A 22,211-nucleotide genomic window follows, 5' to 3' on the forward strand; every position below is an offset into this window, starting at 1 on the left:
CTGAGCCTGTCAGTGACAAAAACAAACACTTTAAGAGACATACATTAAGGGTACGAACATGCCCCAAGCAGTTACGTTACAGTCTGTTTTATTGCTCCCGACTGCAGTGTTCGCTCTCAATACTGGACCAGATTCAGAAGTTGTTGTCTCCATTAGTCACTTAGACACATGGGAAAATGAGGTCAAGCTAAAATAAACAGAACTTACCCTTTAATATTCATCTCTGATTTAGTTATGGTAGAGACACTGAGGAGAGTTCCAGCTGTAACTGAGGGGAGGAAATAAGGGGAAAGGGGAACATTTTTCTTTCACTGCGGTTCCAAACTAAACCTTTAAGACTTGAGTTTTTGGCTGAAAACACACATTCAGTCCAACGATCCTCCAACTCCAACAAAAACAGTTCACGGGGAGTTGAGTGTCATGAGTAAACCACATGATGGAAAGGAGGAACACTTAGATAAAACATTTCCTGTTTGCTTGTTTCCCTCTCAGTTCAGTTTTGTTTCACAGCCAACAAAAGAGAGTTCCAGATTTTCCTTGTAGTCATTTTTATAGTATTAGACTGTGAACACTTGGCTTCGGCCCCAAAAAATCTTTCCCATGAAGCCAAGAAAAACCGACAGTGTCTTCTGGCGTATGTAACTGTCACCCCCTGCGCAGCTGTGCAGAGGAGTTCTCATCAGAGGAGAATCATCAGATGCTCTGATATGATAAAATCTGCACAGATGGGGGGGCTCCAATGCAAACTGCAGAAGATGGCAGTAAAAATCTACACTAAAAGACTTTAGGTAACGCTTTCTGTGACGCCTGTGTCTGAAAGCAATGTGTCCTCATAGAATAGTTTGTATAATATCCTACAAATTAGCAGGTAATAGTGTATCATAATTGTCATTGTTGAAATACATTATAATCACGATATAATGCATTATATCGTGATTATAAGTTACTCTAAGTCAGTGGTTCTTAACCAGTGGTCCTTGAGGGAGTTCCAGAGGGTCCCCAGAAAAAAGAGGAATAATTTATTTCCACTTTTAAGTCACTAAAGAAGTGGAAATGAGAGTCATAAGACTGAGTATTGTGATCACAGGCTTCACTTCCTCCACAGTTATCTCCTAAAGTGACAAATAATATCTAAAGACCAAAATCTTTTCAGACGGAGGTCCCTGAAGCAAAATTTAATGGGGTCCGTAACCTAAAAAAGGTCAAGAGCCCCTGCTTTAGTGGCCATCAGGTGCTTAGAGTAGAAAAGATAAGTGGTTCCCAACTGGTGTGTCCATTCTGAATGGTTCACAAGTGACTCGCGAACATGTCAAGTTTGTAAAAAACACTTTATTTTGAAGGTCAGTGAATTTCCGACAAGAGCTTTTATTTTGAAGTGCTGTTTCCTGCTGTAGAGTGAGTGACTAGAGCCCCGTTCAGTTTGGTATGCTTTTTTTCCCCGTCTCCACTGTGAAAAGTTGTGGATGGTACCAATTGGACCATCCCATCCCCATGTTTGGTCCCCCCTCTGTTGGGGTACCTAGCACACAGATCTGGTACTAAAAGGTGGAGCTGTGAACACTGCAGTCTGTTGATTGGTCCGTAGCGGACGGTCACTCACTGCAGCCTGTTCTGTTTTGTTCTGAAAATGTCAGCGTGCAGCCTTGTTCTGCAGACTTCCATCTGTGTCACAGGTAATGAGGAAATATAGTGAGTGCTGGACGGAGCAGTGAGTGACAACAACCCCGCCCACATTTAAGAGAATTGTTTGCGGTGGAAACACTAGGGTCTAGGTACCATGTCTGAAGGGTTACTTTGGTTCCAAGGGTACCATACTGAAAGGGTTTGGTGTAAACAGAACTTTAGTCGAGCATTTAGCAGCTAAAGAGCCAGATATTTTTCTCAGGAGCTGGTGGAGACCCAAATTAGAGCTAAAAGAGAGCGACTATTGGACTGTGTTTGGTATTGCATAATCTCTCAAGACAGATTCTGCAATTTACATTGTAGAATCTGAAAAAAAATTTTTTTTCCAGTGGATGTCTTAGTTACAACATGATTGAGCTAACTGGAGTAGTTTCATGTCGTATCCGACAACGGGAGGCTTTTAACAGATGACGTCCTGATGTTAGCTTTGCTAACTGTCCCTCTATAAATACCACACATAGCAACACAAAACTGCTTTGCTAGCTCATGTTGTAACTAAGATATCCGCTGGAAAAAATATTTTTTTCACGGACCGTTTATTGAGTTATTACCTTATTTTTATACAGTCTATGGTTATTACAGACACCGCTAACAGCTAACGTTAACAGCTAACGGTTAGCCCAGCTAATCTACGATAACCATGTTATTAATTACAAAACGTGCACACAGAAATAGTAACGTTTGTTCAATCATTGTGTTTATAGACTTAACAAACATCAGATTAGTCTACACGGTGATATAGTGACGTGAAAAATGTGATGTATAGCTAAACTCTGCTGGTTTTCAACCCAAAGTATTTGTAAACAACATGGCGATTCCCTGGGGGCACCGCCGGAAGTGACGGGCGTGAGCGATCGCCAAGGCCCCTGCACTTCCGTTAGTCGAAAAATTCCGGGCTGTGCCTCCAGAGGTAAAGGAAGAAAAAAAAAAAGTTGTTTTTTTTTTTTTTTTACCGATGGATTTCCAGATTGGGTATTGCATACTAGCGCACTATTCACCATGCTGAAAGTGTTTGGTGGAAACGTGACTTAATGGACAGCTACTTGACAGAGACAGCAAACTAGCTTGACGACATGGCCAAACACAAGTATGACACTGAATATGTCAAACTGTGTGGACCTTGAACTAATGACTAAGGAGAAATCTGGACCCCGTGGCTGGACCAGTTGGAAACTTCACGTTCACAGTGTCCTGATTTCTACCCTCATTCAGAATCTTTGGGTAGTTAATAAACAATATAATTTTGGAAAGGTTAGTGTCTGACAAACCTCAAAGCCAATGTTTCCATTTCTGTCAAAGTCTCTGTGGAGGCCATCTTCTCTGATTTGAGGTATAGTGACAAATTTAGTGTAATTTTCAAGATATAAAGGTCAGCTTGGGCTCAAATTGAAGCTCATCAACTCTGGGAGTTTTCTTTATACAAGTGACGCAGTGATATTAAACACAAAGTAATGAAAAATAAACATTTTTATGAGAATTTGTCAAATGGACAGTCTTTTTTGTGTGCTTTTCAGGGGATGTTGTGTGTGATATTTTGAAATAGAATGTCAGCAAACCCCAGGATCTTATTCTGGTACTTTCCCCTTTGTGTCAGGATACTCCCTGCCAAATTTCATGCTCGTATGATCGATTAGTTAGTCAGTTTGTGTTGTTGTGTGAATCCAAACTAACTCTTTAACCCTTTGAAACCTGGAGTGACATCACTTTTCTTGTGCAACTTCCAGGCGCCTTTCGCAAGTATTTAAACTTTTGAACCCTGAGCTAATTGGTGCAGTTTCATTCAAAAACATGGGAAAAAAGGCAACGAGCAACTTGGAAAGGAATCTCCCATCCCATATGATTGAATGACTGTCTGCATGTTCTGTCTATTTTCACAACACTAGTAGTATTAGACCATGCAATTGTATGCAGAATGCAGTCCGGGTGATGTTTTGAATATGAGGTGCAAATGAGAGGGTGCTGTCCAGAATGACGCCGACGCTCTTGACTTGGGAGGAGAAGGGTACAAGGAATCTGTCAGTGATGATGGGTGGAGCTGGGGTGTGTTGTCGTTGCCGTTTAGCTTCAGGAAGATCCTGTTCATCCAGCTGCAGATGTCTTCAAGACAGGTGGTGAGCAAGGTGGGAGGGATGGCAGTGGTGGGTTTGGAGGAGATGTAGACCTGTGTGTCGTCGGTGTAGCAGTGAAAATGGACCCCATGGTGACGGAGGATTGTGCCCAGGGGGAGGAGGTAGATGACGAACAGAAATGGACCCAAGACTGACCCCACATTGCATTGTTACGTATCAATTTATTTTGTCTGTTAATTTATTTTTTTAAACGTTCGTAACGTAAAGTTGATGTTTGTGTACTGTCAATTTGTGACTGTATGCTTTGTATATTTTGAAAAGCTAAAATAAAATATACTAAAAAAAAAAGATCAACAACAGATTTAGAAAATTATTTTTTTAAAATAGGGAAAAACTATGTTTATTATTACGTTTTAAAATTATGTTACAGAATTATTAGGTCATTTCCTTCTTTGTTGTTCTTTTTTTAACTTTCTTTCTTTGTAAGTGTTTTTTTTTTTGTTTTTAATTTTCTCTTTTTACTAATTTCTTTCAAAAAATTTTGGGTCATTTCTTCTTTCGTTGCCTTCTTCCTGTGTTTTTAAAAGAAATCAAGCCAATTTGAGCGACAGCACTTGTCTTGTGGTGCTTTCAGATGTTGTTCGCAAGAATGAGCTTATCAGAGTGATTTCTTTCAGAAACATGGGAAACAAGACAATGAGCAAAAAAAAAAAAGGGAAAAAAGAAAAAAATCTCGGGAAAACTATATTTATAGTTAACATTTGTTTTTATATTTTAAAATCATGCTAAAAAAAATATTAAAATTTTTAAGCACTTAAAATGTCATTTTCTTGTTTGTTTTTTAACTTTCTTTTTTATTATTTTTTTTTTACTAATTTTCTTGTTTATAATTTTCTCGTAGGTATTTCTTGCTAATTCTTTTGGGTAATTTCTTCTTTCATTGCTCATTGCCTCTTCTCTTTTTAAAAGAAATGCCTCAGGTTTCAAAAGGTTAAAACAGTCACACAATAAACACTCTAGTTTTCAGCTCTTAGACCAATATAATGGCTTTATTTCCCCGTTGGAAATCACTGTCTGACAGCGAGGTAAAGTGGTGAAAATACTCCAAATATAGCGTACACGTAAGCTGATACTGACTTTTTTGTGTTTTGTGTTTAGCTGTCTGCTTCTCCAAACTGAGGCTGTTGACTATGGACATGTACCTCATATAACCCACTTTAAAAGATCCAAACTCTCCCTTTTATGCTTTTATACTTGTTCCTTTTATTTGTTTTTTTAGAATCTGCAGAACAAAACTGCACGTCTGGCATCACATGTAAAACTGGAAGCCAAAAAATGTGGGTGTGTTACTTTATTTTGACCTTCCGGTTCCTCAGTCGTGTGTCATTCAGCTGAGAAACATTTCCAAGTTACTGTATGTCCGCTCCTACCTAGCGATGACTTACATCATCTCGTTCATACATCATTCCTTCTCTTGGCTGCAGTATTGCTACTAGTTATATGTTTCCTGCCACAGATTGAAGTTTCTGTATTGCACCACATATTATGACTTGGCCGTCGCCCGTGTTTTATTCTCTCTGTCTGTACAGTACTTTATATTTTAACGACCTTCTTGTGTCACTGCTAATCTCACTTTATTGGTTTCCAGTTAGTCGTGGTATTCCCATTCAGCACTCCTCTCTTTGTGAAGAAGCGCTTATCACTGACTCAGAATTTGATATCTTCAGCTGCACACACAGGTGCTTTGAGTTCGTTATGACGTGTGGGGGCAAAGTGGCCTCGCGCTCAGCCAACTCCTCATTTCTGCTCCTCCAGTATCCCCTCAAGTTTCAGTTCCCTTTACCTGGAAAAGAGTGGAGAAAATGAGAGTCAGAAGACACAGGGCTGGGTGAGGAGGAGGAGGAGGAGGAGGGGTGTGTGTGTGTTTGATGGAGGAAGGCAGAGGCAGGTGTGTAGGTGGAGAGGCCACACACACTTCCTGTAGTAGTCAGTTATCAATGATAAAATGTGAACCTGATTTATTATGTGGATCAGATTTTTTACTTACTAATTTATAACAGTCATGACTGACTGAAGCAGCGCCTCCTGCTGGAGAAATCATCTGGTCATGTAATGTCACCTGTTACTGCTCTCAGGTATATTGAGGTACCGGTGTGACTCTTATTGCAGTGTTTTGTTGTGCATCTTACTGTATAATGACGAAAACTGTCTGTGTGTCTGTTCCACGTTTTTCTCCTCACTGACTTGGTCAATCCATGTGAAATTTGGCACAGTGGTAGAGGGTCATGGGAGGATGCGAATGAAGCAATATTACATCAATTGGCCAAAGGGGGGCGCTATAGCAACCGATTGAAATTGCAAACTTTGAATGGGCATATCTCATGCCCCATATGTCGTAGAGACATGAAACTTTGCACAGAGATGCCTCTCCTCATGAGGAACACATTTGCCTCAAGAACCCATAACTTCCGCTTATATAGATTTTCCACCATTTTGAATTTTTTGAAAAACACTTCAAATGGATCTCTTCCTAGGAAGTTTGAGTGATCTGCATGAAACTGGGTGAACATAATCTAGGGACCAATATCTAAAGTTCCCTCTTGGCAAAAGTTGGAAAACTTACTAAAACTGAGCTTCTATAAGGCAATGAATATTGCGGAGGGCGTGGCTCATCACATAAAGGTGTATAACATCTCAAGGGTTTCACCCATCACCACGCAACTTTGTAGGCACATGACCACACATAATCTGAGGGGACCCCTCCATTATTGACCCCATCAAACAAAATGGGGGCGCTAGAGAGCTCATTTCTTATCTAGGCCTAACCGCCATATGGATTTTTACTAAACTTGGTAGATATGTAGAACAGGACGCCTCAAGGTGACTGGAGAAATTTAACTCTAATTGGCAACTGGGTGGCGCTATAACAACAGAAAAATGCTTAAAAATGGCTAACATGCGACCGATCGCTGTGGCTCCCCCTGTGGACCAATGTTGTTTCTTCTTCTAATCTTTGGTATGACTAAGTCATGGTATGGTATGCTGTACATAATCACGGAAACTGTCAGTGTGTCATTCTGTCAGTCAGTCATTTGAACGTTTTTCTACTCACTGACGTGGTCAATCTATGTGAACCTGCACATAGGCATTGAGGACTGGCATAGGTAGAAGGTGACAAAGCTACCAATGGGTATGGACTAGTTATATTTTAATTTTTGCAAGCAGTATTTGGGATAGATATATTTCTAAATCTATATAATTTTGTGCTGGGATTAGATTCTACTTTTGATCATAGGTACAGGTATGTATGCTGCACGTCTCACAATATTATAAAAATGCCTGGACGAACTATACCTGATATTCCAGCATGGCATGGAAACGTCTTATGTATATTACCATTGGAGAGATTGTCACATGTGCTATGAGGCACTCTTGAAGAGAGGAATGGTCAAGAGGAATAAATATGCGGGCAACAAATATAACATAAGTATATATATTTTGTCACAAACTGACTGGGTTGAGACAACTGCTAGTGCTTAATTTATTCTTTTATTTTTATGTGTGTAAATATTGTTTGTTTTTTTATGATTGTGTTCATGTTTGGTGGTTCTCAGTGTGTTTTTTGACAAACTTATATTCATCACTTGGACACAAACATGACTCCAAATCCAGGGCGTAAGGGGGAAGCACATGAAATGGGAGATTTGGGGTTCCTCTGTGAGTAAATGTTGAGGAAATGTTTGCCCCACACAAATGCTAGTTTTGCTCCATAATTGCTTTATGAGTGAAGCAAGTGTTGGCTAAAAAGCTCAACCACACATCTGTGAGCTCATATTAACTTAAAAGGTAACCATATGTCAGTGTTGTGTTTGTATCTGCTGCCCCCAATTGGCCACAAAATTACTTACTGAAGGTTTAAAGCATCGTCCATCATCCAAATGTGGACCAAATCTTAAACTCAGCATCAAGTATGTAAATAAATCTCAAATTTAATTAGTTAAGGGGATGTTGGGGACAGATTTAAATAAGAATGAACGTATTCACAGTACCAAAAAGAAAACATAAATAAATAAAATCACATTCATTTATTTTCTTTAAGATTTCCTTTTATTGTTTTATCTCTTTGGTTTGTTCTGTATTCTTTTTTGAAACATTTCCTTTTTTAATTATTTGTTTTTTACTTTTTTCTTTTGTGTTTGTTTTCTTCGTTTTCTATTTTTTGTTATTTTTTGTTTTGTATCATTTGCTTTTTGTTTATTTTTGTTATTTTGTTTATTTTTTGTTATTTTGTTTGTTTTTGTGTTTTTTTTGTATTGTTTGCTTTTATTTATTTATTTTTTGTACTGTTTTCTTCTTTTTCTATTTTTTTGTTATTTTTTTGTTTTGTGTTTTTTTTTCTGCAGTCTTATTTTGTTTATTTTTGTGTTTTTTATAGTGTTTGGTTTTTGTTTATTTTTGTTATTTTGTTTTTGTATTGTTTGCTTTTTGTTTATTTTTTGTTATTTATTTATTTTTATAGCTTTTTCATTTCTTTATTTGTTTTGTTTTTGTGTTTTTTTGTGATGTTTCCTTTTTATTTATTTGTTTGTTGTTTTGTTTTAGTTTGTTTTAGTGTTCTTTTTGTATTGTTTTTTTAATGTATTTTTTGTTATTTTGTTTATTTTTTTGTGGTCCTTTTTGTATTGTGTGCTTTCTTATTTATTTTTTGTTTATTTTTGTGCTCTTTTTTGTATTGTATATTTTTTATTTATTGATTTATTTTGTTTGTTGGTGTGTTTTATTCAGTTTTCTTTCTTTCTTTCTTTCTTTCTTTCTTTCTTTCTTTCTTCTTATGCATTCTGATGTAGGGGCAGCTGCGGCTGGGTCACCCACCAATCAGAAGATCAGCAGGTTCATCCCTGGCTCCATCAGTCTGCATGTCGAAGTATCCGTATCCGTGAGTGAGAGTGTTAAAAAAAAACCTGAGTAGCAGGTGGCACCATGTGTGGTAGCCTCGGCCACCAGCAAGTGGATGTGTGTGTGTGAATGTGTGTATGTGACTCCTAGTGTAATGTTCAGATGACTAGAGAGGTGCTGTACAGGTGCAGGTGCATTTACAAACATATTTTTTAAAAACCCACTCTCGATAACCAACTAATGTTTGAAGATCTCAGATTTCTGTGGTCACACATTAAAGTATTGGGCAGTTAAACTGTGACACAATGCAAACATTTCTCACTGCTCTTGGAGCAGACTGTGAGCACACACTGCCTCAGTGACACCTCAAACCACAGCCAGCCCTAACGCTTCTGTTTCACCACCCCAACAGGAAATATCGCCTCAGTGGTGTGGCCATGCTGCATTTGTCACGTCAGTCCAGTCAGTCAGAAGAAAGAGCTCAGAGAGAAGGTGAAGTACAACAGATTAGACTCAAACACCAGAGTGAATGAAGCTGTGTTAACATCTCTATCACTGTAGGGGGCAGCGTTGGACCATGATAGAAGCTCTTAGCTCCATTTAAACAGTGATAAACAACCACGTTTAATGTAGAGAACATTATTTTTCTTTAGTAAGTTAACCATCCTGTTTCAGTCATAAATCATATAATTATTATGATTATAGAGCTGTTATTGACTTCTAACACTTTTATTGCTTTATATGATACTTACAGGTCCCCACAGGTTAATATCATATACTGGCTTTAATACAACTTATATTTGCTTACGATTAATGTGTTAATATGCAGTAGCTCCTTGTTAATGTTATTAACTGAGACTGACTGAGTATTCCACACTGCCATTGCTTATAAATTAACTATAATAATGTTGTATGTTTTACATTATTATTAGATATATATATATATATATATATATATATATATATATATATATATATATATATATGTACATTTTAAAAAGCTGTAAACTTGACATTGACATCCTGGACATAATGTAGGCTGAGGCCAAAATTAAAATATGCTATACAGCAGCTAGTTAACACAAGTAATTTCAGTAGTAGAACCGTGCAGCCACTGTGATGGCCACATTTACAGGAAGTGAAGTGTAACTGTGGGAATGGATTAAACGTTAGGTGCCAGTTCTCATTAGCGTTTACCGGACAGACAGGAAGCCGCATTTTCCCCTTTTTGTGCATCCTTAACAGAAAGAGGAAGCTTTCACTCAGTGCGTTCACATGCTGCGTCTGCAGAGCTCAGCCTGCAGCGTGAGGAGAGGACCTCCGAGCCCCGATGGACGTCTACCAGGAGGCTGTGAGTTATCTGGAGTCGCAGCATGTTCCAGGTGAGGGAAGGGGACTTTGTGTTTTGGTGTGTAAAGAATAAGTTATATTCTCTTCTCTGGAATCCAGCATTAGATGATCCTAAAAAACTGAAGGTGAACCGTCATGTACTCATCTTGAAGTGTAAAAGCTGCCCCAGTCTTTTCGTTTAGTATCTCACCACATGTGATTACATGCTGCTGTATGCACTGTGTCAGTTCTAGTCGTAGCAGAGGCTGATGTCCTGGAGGAGGATGTGTTCCAGGAGGAGGCAGTGTCCTGTTTGCTCTCTCCTCTCCACCCTGAGACCCTAGACTTCCCCGACACACCTGTGAGTTTACGATCCTTCACTTTACAGATGTGAGAAGTTTTTATTTTTAGGATACCAGTTGTGAAATGGAGAAGGGCAGGGTTTCCTGTGGTTTGCAGACAAAACGTTCTTACTCCCAAATACAGCAGCCTCAACAGTGGCCTCACACCTCAAACTATGGCGCGCTAGGTACCCCCGTGGTGTCTGTTTTGGACGTGTCCATTTCCACACCTTACATGCAAACAGTGTCTTATAAAGAAAATGTTCAGTGTTAACTCACAACATCGGTTTCTGCTTGTTACAGGCATTTTCAAAATAAGCTTTGGTGCTCAGAGGAAGCAATCAGTTTTCACTTGTTAGATGCATACAGTGTCTTTTCAGAATAATCTTCTGCATTCACTGTAAACATGCAGTTTTTGCTTGTTATACGCATACAGCTTCTTTTCAAAATAAACTTCCATGTTTACCGTAAACATGCATTTTTCGCTTGTCATATATATATACAGTGTCTTTTCAAAATAAACTTGCGTGTACACAGGAAGCATTCAGTGTCTACTCCTAACTACGTACAGCGTCTTTTCAAAATAAACTTCCATGTTCACTCAAAACATCAGTGTCAGCTTGTTACATGCATTCAGTATCTTTTCAAAATAAACTCATGTGTTCACAGCAAACATACAGTTTCTGCTCATGACAGGCATCCCGCACCTTTCAAAATAAACTTCTCTGTTCAGAGTAAAAATTAGAGTTTCCGCATGTGACGTGCGTACAGCGTCTTTTCAAAATAAACTTGTGTTTTCACGAAACATCAGTTTCCGCTTGTTTCATGCATTCAGTATCTTTTCAAAATAAACTCATATGTTCACAGGAAACATAGAGTTTATGCTCATTAAATGCAGACAATGTCTTTTCAAAATAAACTTGTGCGTACAAAGGACACATTCAGTTTCTGCTGATTACTACATACATTATCTTTTCAAAATAAACTTCCATGTTCCCTTGAAACATCAGTTACAGGCATTCTGTGTCTTTTCACAACAAACTCATGTGTTCACATGAACCATAGAGTTTCTGCCTGTTACTATATACAGTGTCTTTTCAAAATAAACTTCCAAGTTCACCATAAACATGCAGTTTTCGTTTGTTATATGCAAACAATGTCTTTCAAACTAAACTTGCGTGTACACACGAAAAATTCCAAGGTAGAGATGTAGAGGTGCTGTGTTCAGAGGAAACGTCTTCATTCTGCACCAGCTGCTCTGAGTGTCTAGTATTGCCATGGACGGGTTCACATTGGAGTTTGTTGAAAGCTTGGTGCGTCACAGACAGATGGCTGAGGGGTGTGACAAAGCATCTATATTATAATGTTTAAAGTATTTGGCGACCTGGGACTGAGATGCAACCAAAATTGTTTCAATACTATAAAAAAGCTACTAACAGGTCCTCAGGTTACACCTTATATTTGTGGAAAGGTCTGTTGGCTATTCATCCACCTATCAATTTTGAAGAATACCACATTATACAGAAAACAATACATGAAGCCATATCTGCCTCAATGTCCAGCCGACATCAGACCTTTAGTCTGTCAGAAAATGTTTGTCAGAAGGGACAGGGAATGAAAATGAAGAACAAAAATCAGTATATTTCACTGTTTTGTTGACAGTGGCTTCACTTCCTCGCTGTCTTCTGACTAGTAATTAGAAAGGTATTGAAGAAGGACCACATTTAAAGTAGATGGTAAAATACAGAAGTGAGTTTTATTATGTCAAATAGGGAAATATATAACATTTTATGAGCTTCATGGTGTGAGCAAATTTACTTTGTTTGCCAAGAAGTCACAAAAACAAATTCAATTCAGTTCTCTCCCTTGAAAATGATGACTTCACTTAGGTTTACTTCCGTTGTTGTGATGATAACTGTAACCATGTCAAAGGTCAGCTATAAGTTGCTCCATTTGCAGCGTCTCTGACTGAATGTATTGTCATGATTTTGAGACTGACTGTGGTGTATGTGTTGAATGCCTGTGTGATTTCAGACGTTATGCAGCCCGGAGGAGATGCTGGAGAGGAGGCTTGTGGTCCTGAAAGGCATCCTGGAGAGTGAGGAGGTTTATCTGAGGGAGCTGGAGACCCTGCTGATGGTAACATACACACACATATACATGGAAACAAGTTCTCTTATTTTAGCATCGAAACTCGTGTTACTCTCCGGGCTATTCCACAATGCAAAAAGGGGAAAAACACTGTTGACATAATTATTACTGTTAAACTTCCTCTTTGCTTTTCTGCTGCCACCATATAAAAATATGAAGTTTCTTTATCGTGTGGCCTGAAGGAGAATCAGGATGTGTTTAAATTAACTTTCCATGAACACACAGAAGAGGTCTTTCCTTCGTTTTGTATGTGTTAACTGTATGTGAGCAGCAGTCACGTGCATGGGAGATTGTGTCATACAAGATTTTGTCTTCATTAATCAGCTTCCGTGCTAAACCACAAATGGATTGTTCTTCATCAGACGAGGTTCCCCTTTTTTTTAATCAAAAGTTTGATGCCACTCACATCTGTACAGTTAAAATAAAGCTAAAGCTAGCAGCCAGTTAGCCGGGGCACTCTGTTATCCGGACAAGGATAAGCTAGCTAATGTCATGCTAATTGAATGCTAACAAAACAGCGGCTAATCATGATACTGGTATCTAGAAAAGTGGAGTCGGCCTGTGTTCAGTTGCAGCAATCAGGCTAAGTGCATTCTCCTCTCCTCTCCTCTCCTCTCCTTGTTACATGCATTCAGTATCTTTTCAAAAATTAATGCATATAATGTTGTTTCAAAATAAACTTCCATATTCCCTTGAAACATCGGTTGCAGGCATTCGGTGTCTTTTCACAACAAACTCACGTGTTCACAGGAAACACAAAGTTTCTGCTTGTTACTATATGCAGTGTTTTTTCAAAATAAACTTCCAAGTTCACAGTAAACATGCAGTTTTCACCTGCTATATACATACAGTGTCTTTCAAAATAAACTTGAGTGTTTACAGGAAGCGTTCCATTTCTGCTCGGTACTACATGCAATGTCTTTTCAAAATAAGCTACCGTTTTCACTCGATACATCAGTTTCTGCTTGTTACGGGCACTCTGTGTCTTTTCAAAATAAACTCCCATGTCCACTGTAAACATACAGTTTATGCTTGTTATATGCATACAGCGTCTTTTCAATATAAACCCCCATGTTCACGGGAAACTTGCAGTTTCCACTCATTATGCGCATTTAGCATCGTTTCAAAATAAAATTCTGTAGTTAAAGAAAACTTACACTTTCAGTTTGTGACATGCATACTGCATCTTTTCAGAATAATTTTCATACTGTTTCCCCTCATTAATAAACTTCCAAGTTCACAGTAAACATGCAGTTTTCACCTGCTATATACATACAGTGTCTTTCAAAATAAACTTGAGTGTTTACAGGAAGCGTTCCATTTCTGCTCGGTACTACATGCAATGTCTTTTCAAAATAAGCTACCGTTTTCACTCGATACATCAGTTTCTGCTTGTTACGGGCACTCTGTGTCTTTTCAAAATAAACTCCCATGTCCACTGTAAACATACAGTTTATGCTTGTTATATGCATACAGCGTCTTTTCAATATAAACCCCCATGTTCACGGGAAACTTGCAGTTTCCACTCATTATGCGCATTTAGCATCGTTTCAAAATAAAATTCTGTAGTTAAAGGAAACTTACACTTTCAGTTTGTTACATGCATACTGCATCTTTTCAGAATAATTTTCATACTGTTTCCCCTCATTAATAAACTTCCATGTCCACTGTAAACATACAGTTTACGCTTGTTACATGTTACTCTCCTCTCCTCTCCTCTTATCATAATTATCTTCTAAAGAAGCTTTAAATATTGTTTACGAATTCCAGAGAACAGAAACAAGCAGCTCCGCGCTCTTTACGCCCCAAACTACATGTAATTTTTGTGTAAATTAAGTATCAGAGATGCAACGTGGGAGATATAAACTTTATTTCAGGTTGAATTTTGGTTTAAAAAGATGTGCAGAAGTGGGGAAAGCAATTCGGCGTCTGTCTCCGCTCACATCTGGCGGAGAGTTGGAGGGAGACGGTGTGAATTTCCACCAGACTAGCTTGTTGGTAACGGTTGGTTATTGCTTAAATTAGCCTGTCTGTACTGAGTGGTTTCATTTCACAGCACAAACAAAGCTGAGGCTGAGGGCAAACACTGTGGTTACCTGGCTGTCCATGATGGCAGATAATGAAGACATGATGCTGCTCTGCAGGGCGCTTGATTTACGTGTGGCTGCCACCAGGGAGGCTGGAGAGGGAAGAAATAGGCTCAACTCAGATTCACACTTTTAACTACAAACTGATGCCATGGACCAAATTTAAAAACTAAAACATAAAATTATTGAAGGAAATTTTAAAAAAAATAGTCTTGCAATAAGCGCACTTAACTAGACCGAGGGCAAAAGTGCATGTGTGAACACCACCTGGGGGGCTATCTGTGCACGTGCCTGCTCCTGATAAGAGCAGACTTAGATTCAAAGCAGGAAGTTGGTGCAATAACGAGTGACTGAACGCTTTCTTTGTCAATTTCTTCTTTTTTTTCTGTTTGCTATTAACAGCAACAGCACACCCGGTGTTTCCTCATTCTTAGAAGATGTGACTCATTTAACCCCAACAAGAAATAAAGTGTGAATGTGCAAAATGACTCAGAAAGTTGATGTTTTGTCTGTGCTATTGTTGCTCAGCAGAGTGTGTGCGTGTGTGTGTGTGTATTTGCTTGCCGTTTGTCAGCAGTGGTTTGAGTGTATATGTCAAAGTTGACAGGCTGCTGGTGAGTGAAGCTTTGAGGTTTTGTAGGAAATGTGAACTGTGCACTCGACTCAGTGTGTTAAAACATTCTTCCTTTTCTCGCCGCACCACTGCCCATTTCTCTTTTTTATTTTATCCTCTACACACCAGCTTGTTCTCATCGCCTACGTTAGCTGGCCTTTAGCCTCTCTGCTTATAGCTCAGTTAAATATAATTTTTTCCTTCCTGTAGCCCATGAAGGCTCTGCGTGCTTCGGCCGGGACCTCTCAGCCCGTCCTGTCCAGTCAACAGGTCCAGACTGTTTTCTACCAGGTGCCTGAGCTCAGAGACATGCACCAAAGCTTCTACTCTGGCCTGAAGGACCGGCTGAGCTCACACTGCCCCACTGATCCCAGCACTGGTGAAGAAGCAAAGATGAGCTACACAGGCTTTGAGCTGATGGTGGGAGACCTGTTTCTGAAAATGGTACGTTCTCTTAACTATTAGTGCTCGTGTCCTGCGTCGCACTTTGATTAGGAATCCACAAAGAAACAGTGGAAAAGAAGGGGTCCCACACGGGTCAGTGACACAAAGAAAGAAAAATCTAATTTCCCTTTTTGTAAAGTAGCTCTGAAACAGTGGATCAAATGATCATGACCATGTGTTCTACAGAGCGTTTTAGCATCTTTCAGCCCGTTGTTTTGGTTTTATGGCCTGCAGCTTCACTGGTTTGGTCAGCTAAGATGTCAAAATAAAATGTTTGCATTGTACATTCCTGCACACCATGCATATGTTAGATTTTTATGTCTCATATGTGTCATATCACCGTCTCTAAAGCGGCATAGTTCAGATTACATACATGAGCTAAGTTTCTCATTAGGAGGAGGAGGGGATAGCACATGGTGTGACACCTTGGCAAGATGGCTGCCAAGCTTACCAACAAACAACAACAGCATGTATTTTCAACAAGACGTTGGGACATTTCTGGCTGTGTTTGCGGCAACAAAATTGCTCATTTTTTAGCAACACGTCAAGGCAATTCCAGGTGTGTTTATAGCAGCAAAACCAGGTATTTTTTAACAACACATCTCGACATTTCCAGCAGTGTTAGTTGGGACAAAATAGGGTATTTTTTAACGGCACATCAGGACATTTTCAGCCAGTTTTGTGAAGACAAAACTGTGTATTTTTTAATAAGATGTTGGGACATTTCTTTCTGTGTTTGTTGTAACAAAACCAGGTATTGTTTAACACCATGTCGGGACATTCCCAGCCAGGTTTGTTGCAACAAAACTGTGTATTTGTTAAATAGAATTCGGGACAATTCTGGCTGCGTTTGTTGCGACAAAACCAGGTATGTTTTACAACACAGTGGGACATTTTCAGCCAGTTTTGTTGCGATAAAACTGCCTATTCATTAACAAGGTGTCGGGACATTTCCAGCCAGGTTTGTTGCATGCAAACCAGGTATTTTTAATATCACATCAGAACATTTACAGCCCTGGTAATTGTGACAATACAGGGTATTCTTTAACGGCACGTCAGGACATTTCCAGCTGTGTTTGTCGTGACAAAATCAGGTATTTTTTAATGACACAGTGGGACATTTTCAGCCAGGTTTGTTCCATGCAAATTAGTTCTTTTAGTAACACATCTAGACATTTCCAGCATTGTTAGTTGGGACAAATCCAGGTATTTTTAAATGACATTTTCAACTGTGTTTGTCGCAACAAAATAGGTATTTTTTTAAAGACACATCAGGACGTTTTCAAGCCAGGTTTGTTGCGACATAACTGCATATTTATTAATGAATGTCGGGACATTTCAGGTATTTTTTAACAACATATCAGGACATTTTTAGCCGTGTTTATGGTGACAAATCTGGTTATTGGTTAACAAGGTGTTGGGACATTTCTGGCTGTGTTTGTTGCAACAAAACGAGGTATTTTTAATTACACATTTGGACAATTTCAGTCAACATTTATTCTGGTGATTTGGTTGGTTTTGTTCCATTCACAGGGCTCGCATCAACCTAATTATCACTGTTTTTAGCAATTTTACACTAGTTGCTCAACAGACAGACTCAGTTAGCGACAAGTCTGTGAAAATTTAAAGTATTTACTAAAGATCCAGATATTTATTTCTCAGGAATTGGGACCAAAACGGAGTAAAATGGAGACTGAATATTGCACATTTTAGTCATCAATTCCCAAAAACCCAACTCAAATTAACATTCACATTCACCAGAGCATCTTCACACAGTCATGTTATTATATTATATTATTTAAAAAAAAAAATTAGTTTGACCCACAGGCAGGTCAGTGTGGTTTAAATGTCTACTTTTGTGCACAAATTAATAACAATTTCTTGCTTTCTGTGCTTTACACAGCTCCCCTCATTTTGTCTTTGCTCTGAATTTTAATGCATAGCGTGTTTTTTAGGTTATTTATACGTTGTTTTATATCATTTAACCTTATTTTTATATGTTTGCATGGACAGTATGTTAAATATATACCATTTTGATATGAATAAAACCAAACCAACATTTCAAACTCGCCCAAGATGCACGGCTGACAACCAGGTCGCCCAAGTCGCTGGGCTCTCATTGAAAATGAATGACTTCCGCCGTTTTGGAAGCTCTGGTCACTAGCCATGTTTCCATCAGCCTGTGTAGATCTAGAAGTATCGCATCAGAAAATTATTATGGAAACGCCAAAATTCGAATTAAAATCCCCTGATTCACACAAACTAAAATACACTCGCTTTAGCCGGGTTTTGGTTGATTGGAAAAAATGTTGATTCGCAAAACGGGGGATGGAAACAGTTATGTTGGAATTAAGTCTGACGTAGTGCACCTCCCTCCATGGTGATATCCACACTCGGGTCGGGAAGGCGGTAATGCATTTACAAGCTGGTTGCCAACCGGCAGAAAACGTCGAAGAAGAACAATGCGAGACTTGTTTTGTTTCCGGTTCTGCAGAAAACTCGCGCGAGTTCGTAGTTTTCACCAAAGTCCGTACATTTGATGGAAACACACAGGATTCGTATTTGTTTTAATGCGCATTTCCCAATGATTCAAATCACTTTTGGATGGAAACATAGCTACTGTTGGTGTGAACGTACAGTAAAAGGGTTCAGGATCCTGTTCCTAGTACTGGCTTATCTTTAGCACTCATAACAGTTCTTAAACTAAATTTATATGCTTCTCGTTTATATGTTCTTTGAGTGTCCATGGTCCATCTAAACCATCTCTATTAAACCCCTGAAATCGGGAAAATCCAGAGGAATACAACGTCTGTTAACACTGGCATTCCTTTCTGTACCAAGAATCATTCTTATGAATGAGAAAGTACGGAAATAACTGGCTGAGGGATTTCATTAAGCTAATAATGACGGAGCGTGCAGCCTCCTCAGAAAATTAAAATCCCCCACGTTCCCAGAAAAAACAGGACATGATCTCAGGTGTCTGCAATGATAGCAAACCTGAATTACACCGGTCCCGAGTGAAAACTACAGATGTATTTATACGCACTTGTTTACAGACTCATGAAATTTAATCACGTTTTTATAATCTGAAGTTGTTTTGCGAGAAAAATGGTGCCAATACACAAACATGTAGGCCTACAGCATTAGTACAAGATTTAACCCTCGGGCAGATGATACAGGACGCACAGACAAGGAATGAATGAACAAACCTTTATTGGGGAGGTGGGGGCTCCCCAAGGAGACTTTTCCCCATTCACAGCAGCTATACGCAATTTTATTTTTCCAGCCATGTGAGATAATAAATGCCTAAAAATCTGTACATGATCTGGGAGAATAAAAGATGGTTGCCCAGCTTCTGCGCAGCCTTCATCTTATATTGTATCTAATTTTTCTCCAGCTGTCTTCATCATTCTGAAACCACAACATAACAGATGTCGAGGATGACTAATTTCACTCCTACCACATAAAAAGATGTGACTAATTTTAAACATAGCGTAGGAATTTGGTGTATAGATATTTTGCTCCATTGATATGCCGATCCAGTCAAGTGACACAAAATTTAAGGCATTTTAAAAACCTCATAGTTTCAGGGATTTAGGCCACCCCCCACATCTTCCCCCACAATACACACATGTGTTTTCACCATGGGATTCTTTGTAATTTGTTTCTCAATGTAATTTGTAACGGCCCCACACACCTGCACAGGTGTTTCCACTTATTTTGGCTGATTGAAAACATTTGTCATTTCTCATTTAAAATACTGGGGAGCCAGGTAGAGCTTTACTAAAACCACTTTATCTAGAACATGAAATAAAAAAAACTGCAAGACAAACTGCTTTTAGTTTAATTTCACACTTTCTCCTCACTGGTCACAAGTGCCTATGTAAAGTTTTGAGACTTAAATAAACAGGTTCAAGGTTTATTTATTGTCATTCTACAACACAGGGCTGCACAATAAAATGCAAATTGTAGACCCTTATGGTGGAGATCTGCAAACCCAAACCCAAACCCAGATTTCCTAATATTAAAGGGGACATGTTATGCTATTCTCTATTTTATGATATGCCCTAAAACTTCACATTTTGCAGGAGGCAATTGATGATTTTTGGGGACATAACGATCAGATGTCATTGAAAAGTAACCAAAAGGGCCTAAACTACGCATTGGAGGGATATATTCATCATTTTATTGGTGAGAAGGTCGATGAAAAGCTTAAATTACAAGCCAAAATTTACAGGTCACAGTGTACGCTTGTGAACCGCATCTCGTTGCCATCGCCATCAAAGACAACAAGTTAAAGTGCCACTGAAGTTAAGGTTTTTGGCTCAGAATATGAGAAAAGGATAACAGCCTTTTACCATCTTTACCAAGAGTGTCTCTCCGTTAGTTTGGTGCTACAGTATTTACACTGAATCATTCAGCATAACGTTTGCCAACCTTTGTTATCTCTGCCGTTACAGATAAGTTAATGAAGCTAAGCTCCAGAAGTTAACGTTAGCTTAACTAGAGCCCTTTGGACAACAGCTAACAATGATGTACGATCACCAAAGTACAAAACTAGAACAAAACAGGCTAATGAACTCCCAGCAAACAAGGTGACATGATGAACAACACAGCTAGGAGCTAACGTTGAGACAACTTTAGCTAACGTTAGCTAGAGATGTTAAAGATAACTTTATATTTCTTTCCAGCAAAGTGACAATATGTTGCCTCAAACACAATGTTGACTTACCTTAGAACAGATATAGACATAATTGTTAATCTTATTCACGTTGAGTTGATGTTGTGGTCTAACGTTACCACACAACTTTATCCAAAGGAGACACTTTTCTCGGTTGAGATGTGGTTTAAAGTGTAAAAAATACACCTCTCAGGATACCTTGTGTCGGAGTTGCATGTACCCCATGCACACAGTTTTACCATTTTTAAACTCAATGGACGTCCAGGCAGAGAATGTCCGAGTGTATGGGAATGGCCATACGCACTGTAGCCATGTTTCCATCAGCCTGTTTAGATGCGCATCTAGAAGTATCGCATCAGAAAATTATGATGGAAACGCCAAAATTCAAATTAAAATCCCCTGATTTGTACAAACTAAAATACGCTCACTTTAGCCGCGTTTGTTGATTCGAAAAAATGTTGATTTACGAAATCGGGGATGGAAACAGTTATGTTGGAATTAAGTCTGACGTAGCGCACCTCTCTCCATGGTGATATCCACACTCCGGGTCGGGAAGGCGGTAATGCATTTACAAGCTGGTTGCCAACCGGCAGAAAACGTCGAAGAAGAATGTGAGACTTGTTTTGTTTCTGGTTCTGCGGAAAACTTGCGCGAGTTCGTAGTTTTCACTAAAGTCCGTAAATTTAATGGAAACATACAGGATTCGTATTTGTTTTAATGCGCATTTCCCAGTGATTCGAATCACTTTTGGATGGAAACATAGCTTGTGATTGGCTCATCGCGTTTGAGGGTGGGACTTAGCCATAGGTCAATTAAACCCCCAAACCCCTTTACTAGCCCGGTGTGGCTACACATTTCGACAAAGGCCTGTCCTAATTCGACGCCTGGTCTGATTTGCAAACATTTGATTTTTTTTTTTTTTCTTAATCAAAAGGGTTTTTTGGTGTAGAAGCTTTTATTGGTGATTTTTTTCATTGTAGAAATTGCCAATATACTCTGTTACAGTCATTCCCTTGCTGCAAGTACACTGCTACATGTAGCTACATGCTAACATAAGGAAAACATGCACTTGGCTTGTTAGCCAGCTTCCACTGACCAAATAGCTAACCTCTGGTTTAGCGCTCCGCTAACTTGAATGGAGATAAAATAATTTTAGCATGCTTCTAGACTTACCCAATGTTATCAAACCAAATGTCACAGCCACTGTCTGTCATTGATTGTAATGCCAAACCCCGTTTCTTCCAAAACCCTACTACGTACGTGTGTTGGCTAAAATTAACCATGTGCAGTTGTTGAATGGAAAAAAGTCAATTTGCGTCATTGTACTGATGTAGTGTGTTTATTTTGAAAGAGACTGTGTGCAAACATAAAATTTCCTATGTATTTTGAAAGAAGACAATGCATGTTACAGACTGAAGTTGACAACCAACACACCCAGGGTACCTTGCACGTCATATCTGGACATGACCAAACATCTATGTGACGAGGTTGGAGTAAGAATATGTTGGTTGTGACACAAAAAATGTATCCACTGATTAGACGTCTCTCACAATCTAAGTCTACGGGAAAGTCTTTTTGGCCCCCATGGCATCACGAGACGGACCCAGATGGTGTAGTTCCACTTTTGACCACTATGTAGATTTGGCTTCAAAGCCTGGTGCTCTTGCTGGGGGCTTGGTCGGAGCAGACCAGGGTTTTTTGGGACGAGCTCAAAGACACAGGTGCCAAAACTGAGCGGTTTGGGCGGAGGGTGAATACAGGTATTCCAGCAAAGGTAGTATGGGAAATAAGTGTGGTTTTCATTAAAGCATGGCATCTCGTCACATGGATGGACAAAGGTCACATTGGTAATCACCAAACTTGAGTAATGCAGTGATTCACTTTTCCTCCACCCATTCATCCATCTGTTATTCTGCC

The 22,211-nt window shown here is 39.1% G+C and overlaps 1 protein-coding gene across 5 annotated transcripts in view; it reads left to right on the plus strand.

Annotated features, from left to right (window-relative positions):
* The first annotated feature begins 8,342 nt into the window (after positions 1 to 8,342).
* The window catches only part of LOC117246356 (active breakpoint cluster region-related protein), a 29,576-nt gene continuing 15,707 nt past the window's right edge, over positions 8,343 to 22,211 (plus strand). The window contains exons 1-6 of one of the 5 annotated variants that reach the window (XM_078163764.1): positions 8,343 to 8,688; positions 9,061 to 9,140; positions 9,894 to 10,030; positions 10,226 to 10,338; positions 12,353 to 12,457; positions 15,380 to 15,613. In XM_078163764.1, the coding sequence (XP_078019890.1) occupies positions 9,979 to 10,030; positions 10,226 to 10,338; positions 12,353 to 12,457; positions 15,380 to 15,613 (504 nt within the window). In that variant the 5' untranslated portion in view covers positions 8,343 to 8,688; positions 9,061 to 9,140; positions 9,894 to 9,978. Of the gene's footprint in view, positions 8,689 to 9,060; positions 9,141 to 9,782; positions 10,031 to 10,225; positions 10,339 to 12,352; positions 12,458 to 15,379; positions 15,614 to 22,211 lie in introns of those variants that run through there. The other 4 variants (XM_078163763.1, XM_033610214.2, XM_033610213.2 and 1 more) reach the window with 4 other exon arrangements.

This window comes from Epinephelus lanceolatus, chromosome 22 (assembly GCF_041903045.1).
Source record: "Epinephelus lanceolatus isolate andai-2023 chromosome 22, ASM4190304v1, whole genome shotgun sequence".
Classification (NCBI taxonomy): domain Eukaryota; kingdom Metazoa; phylum Chordata; class Actinopteri; order Perciformes; family Serranidae; genus Epinephelus; species Epinephelus lanceolatus.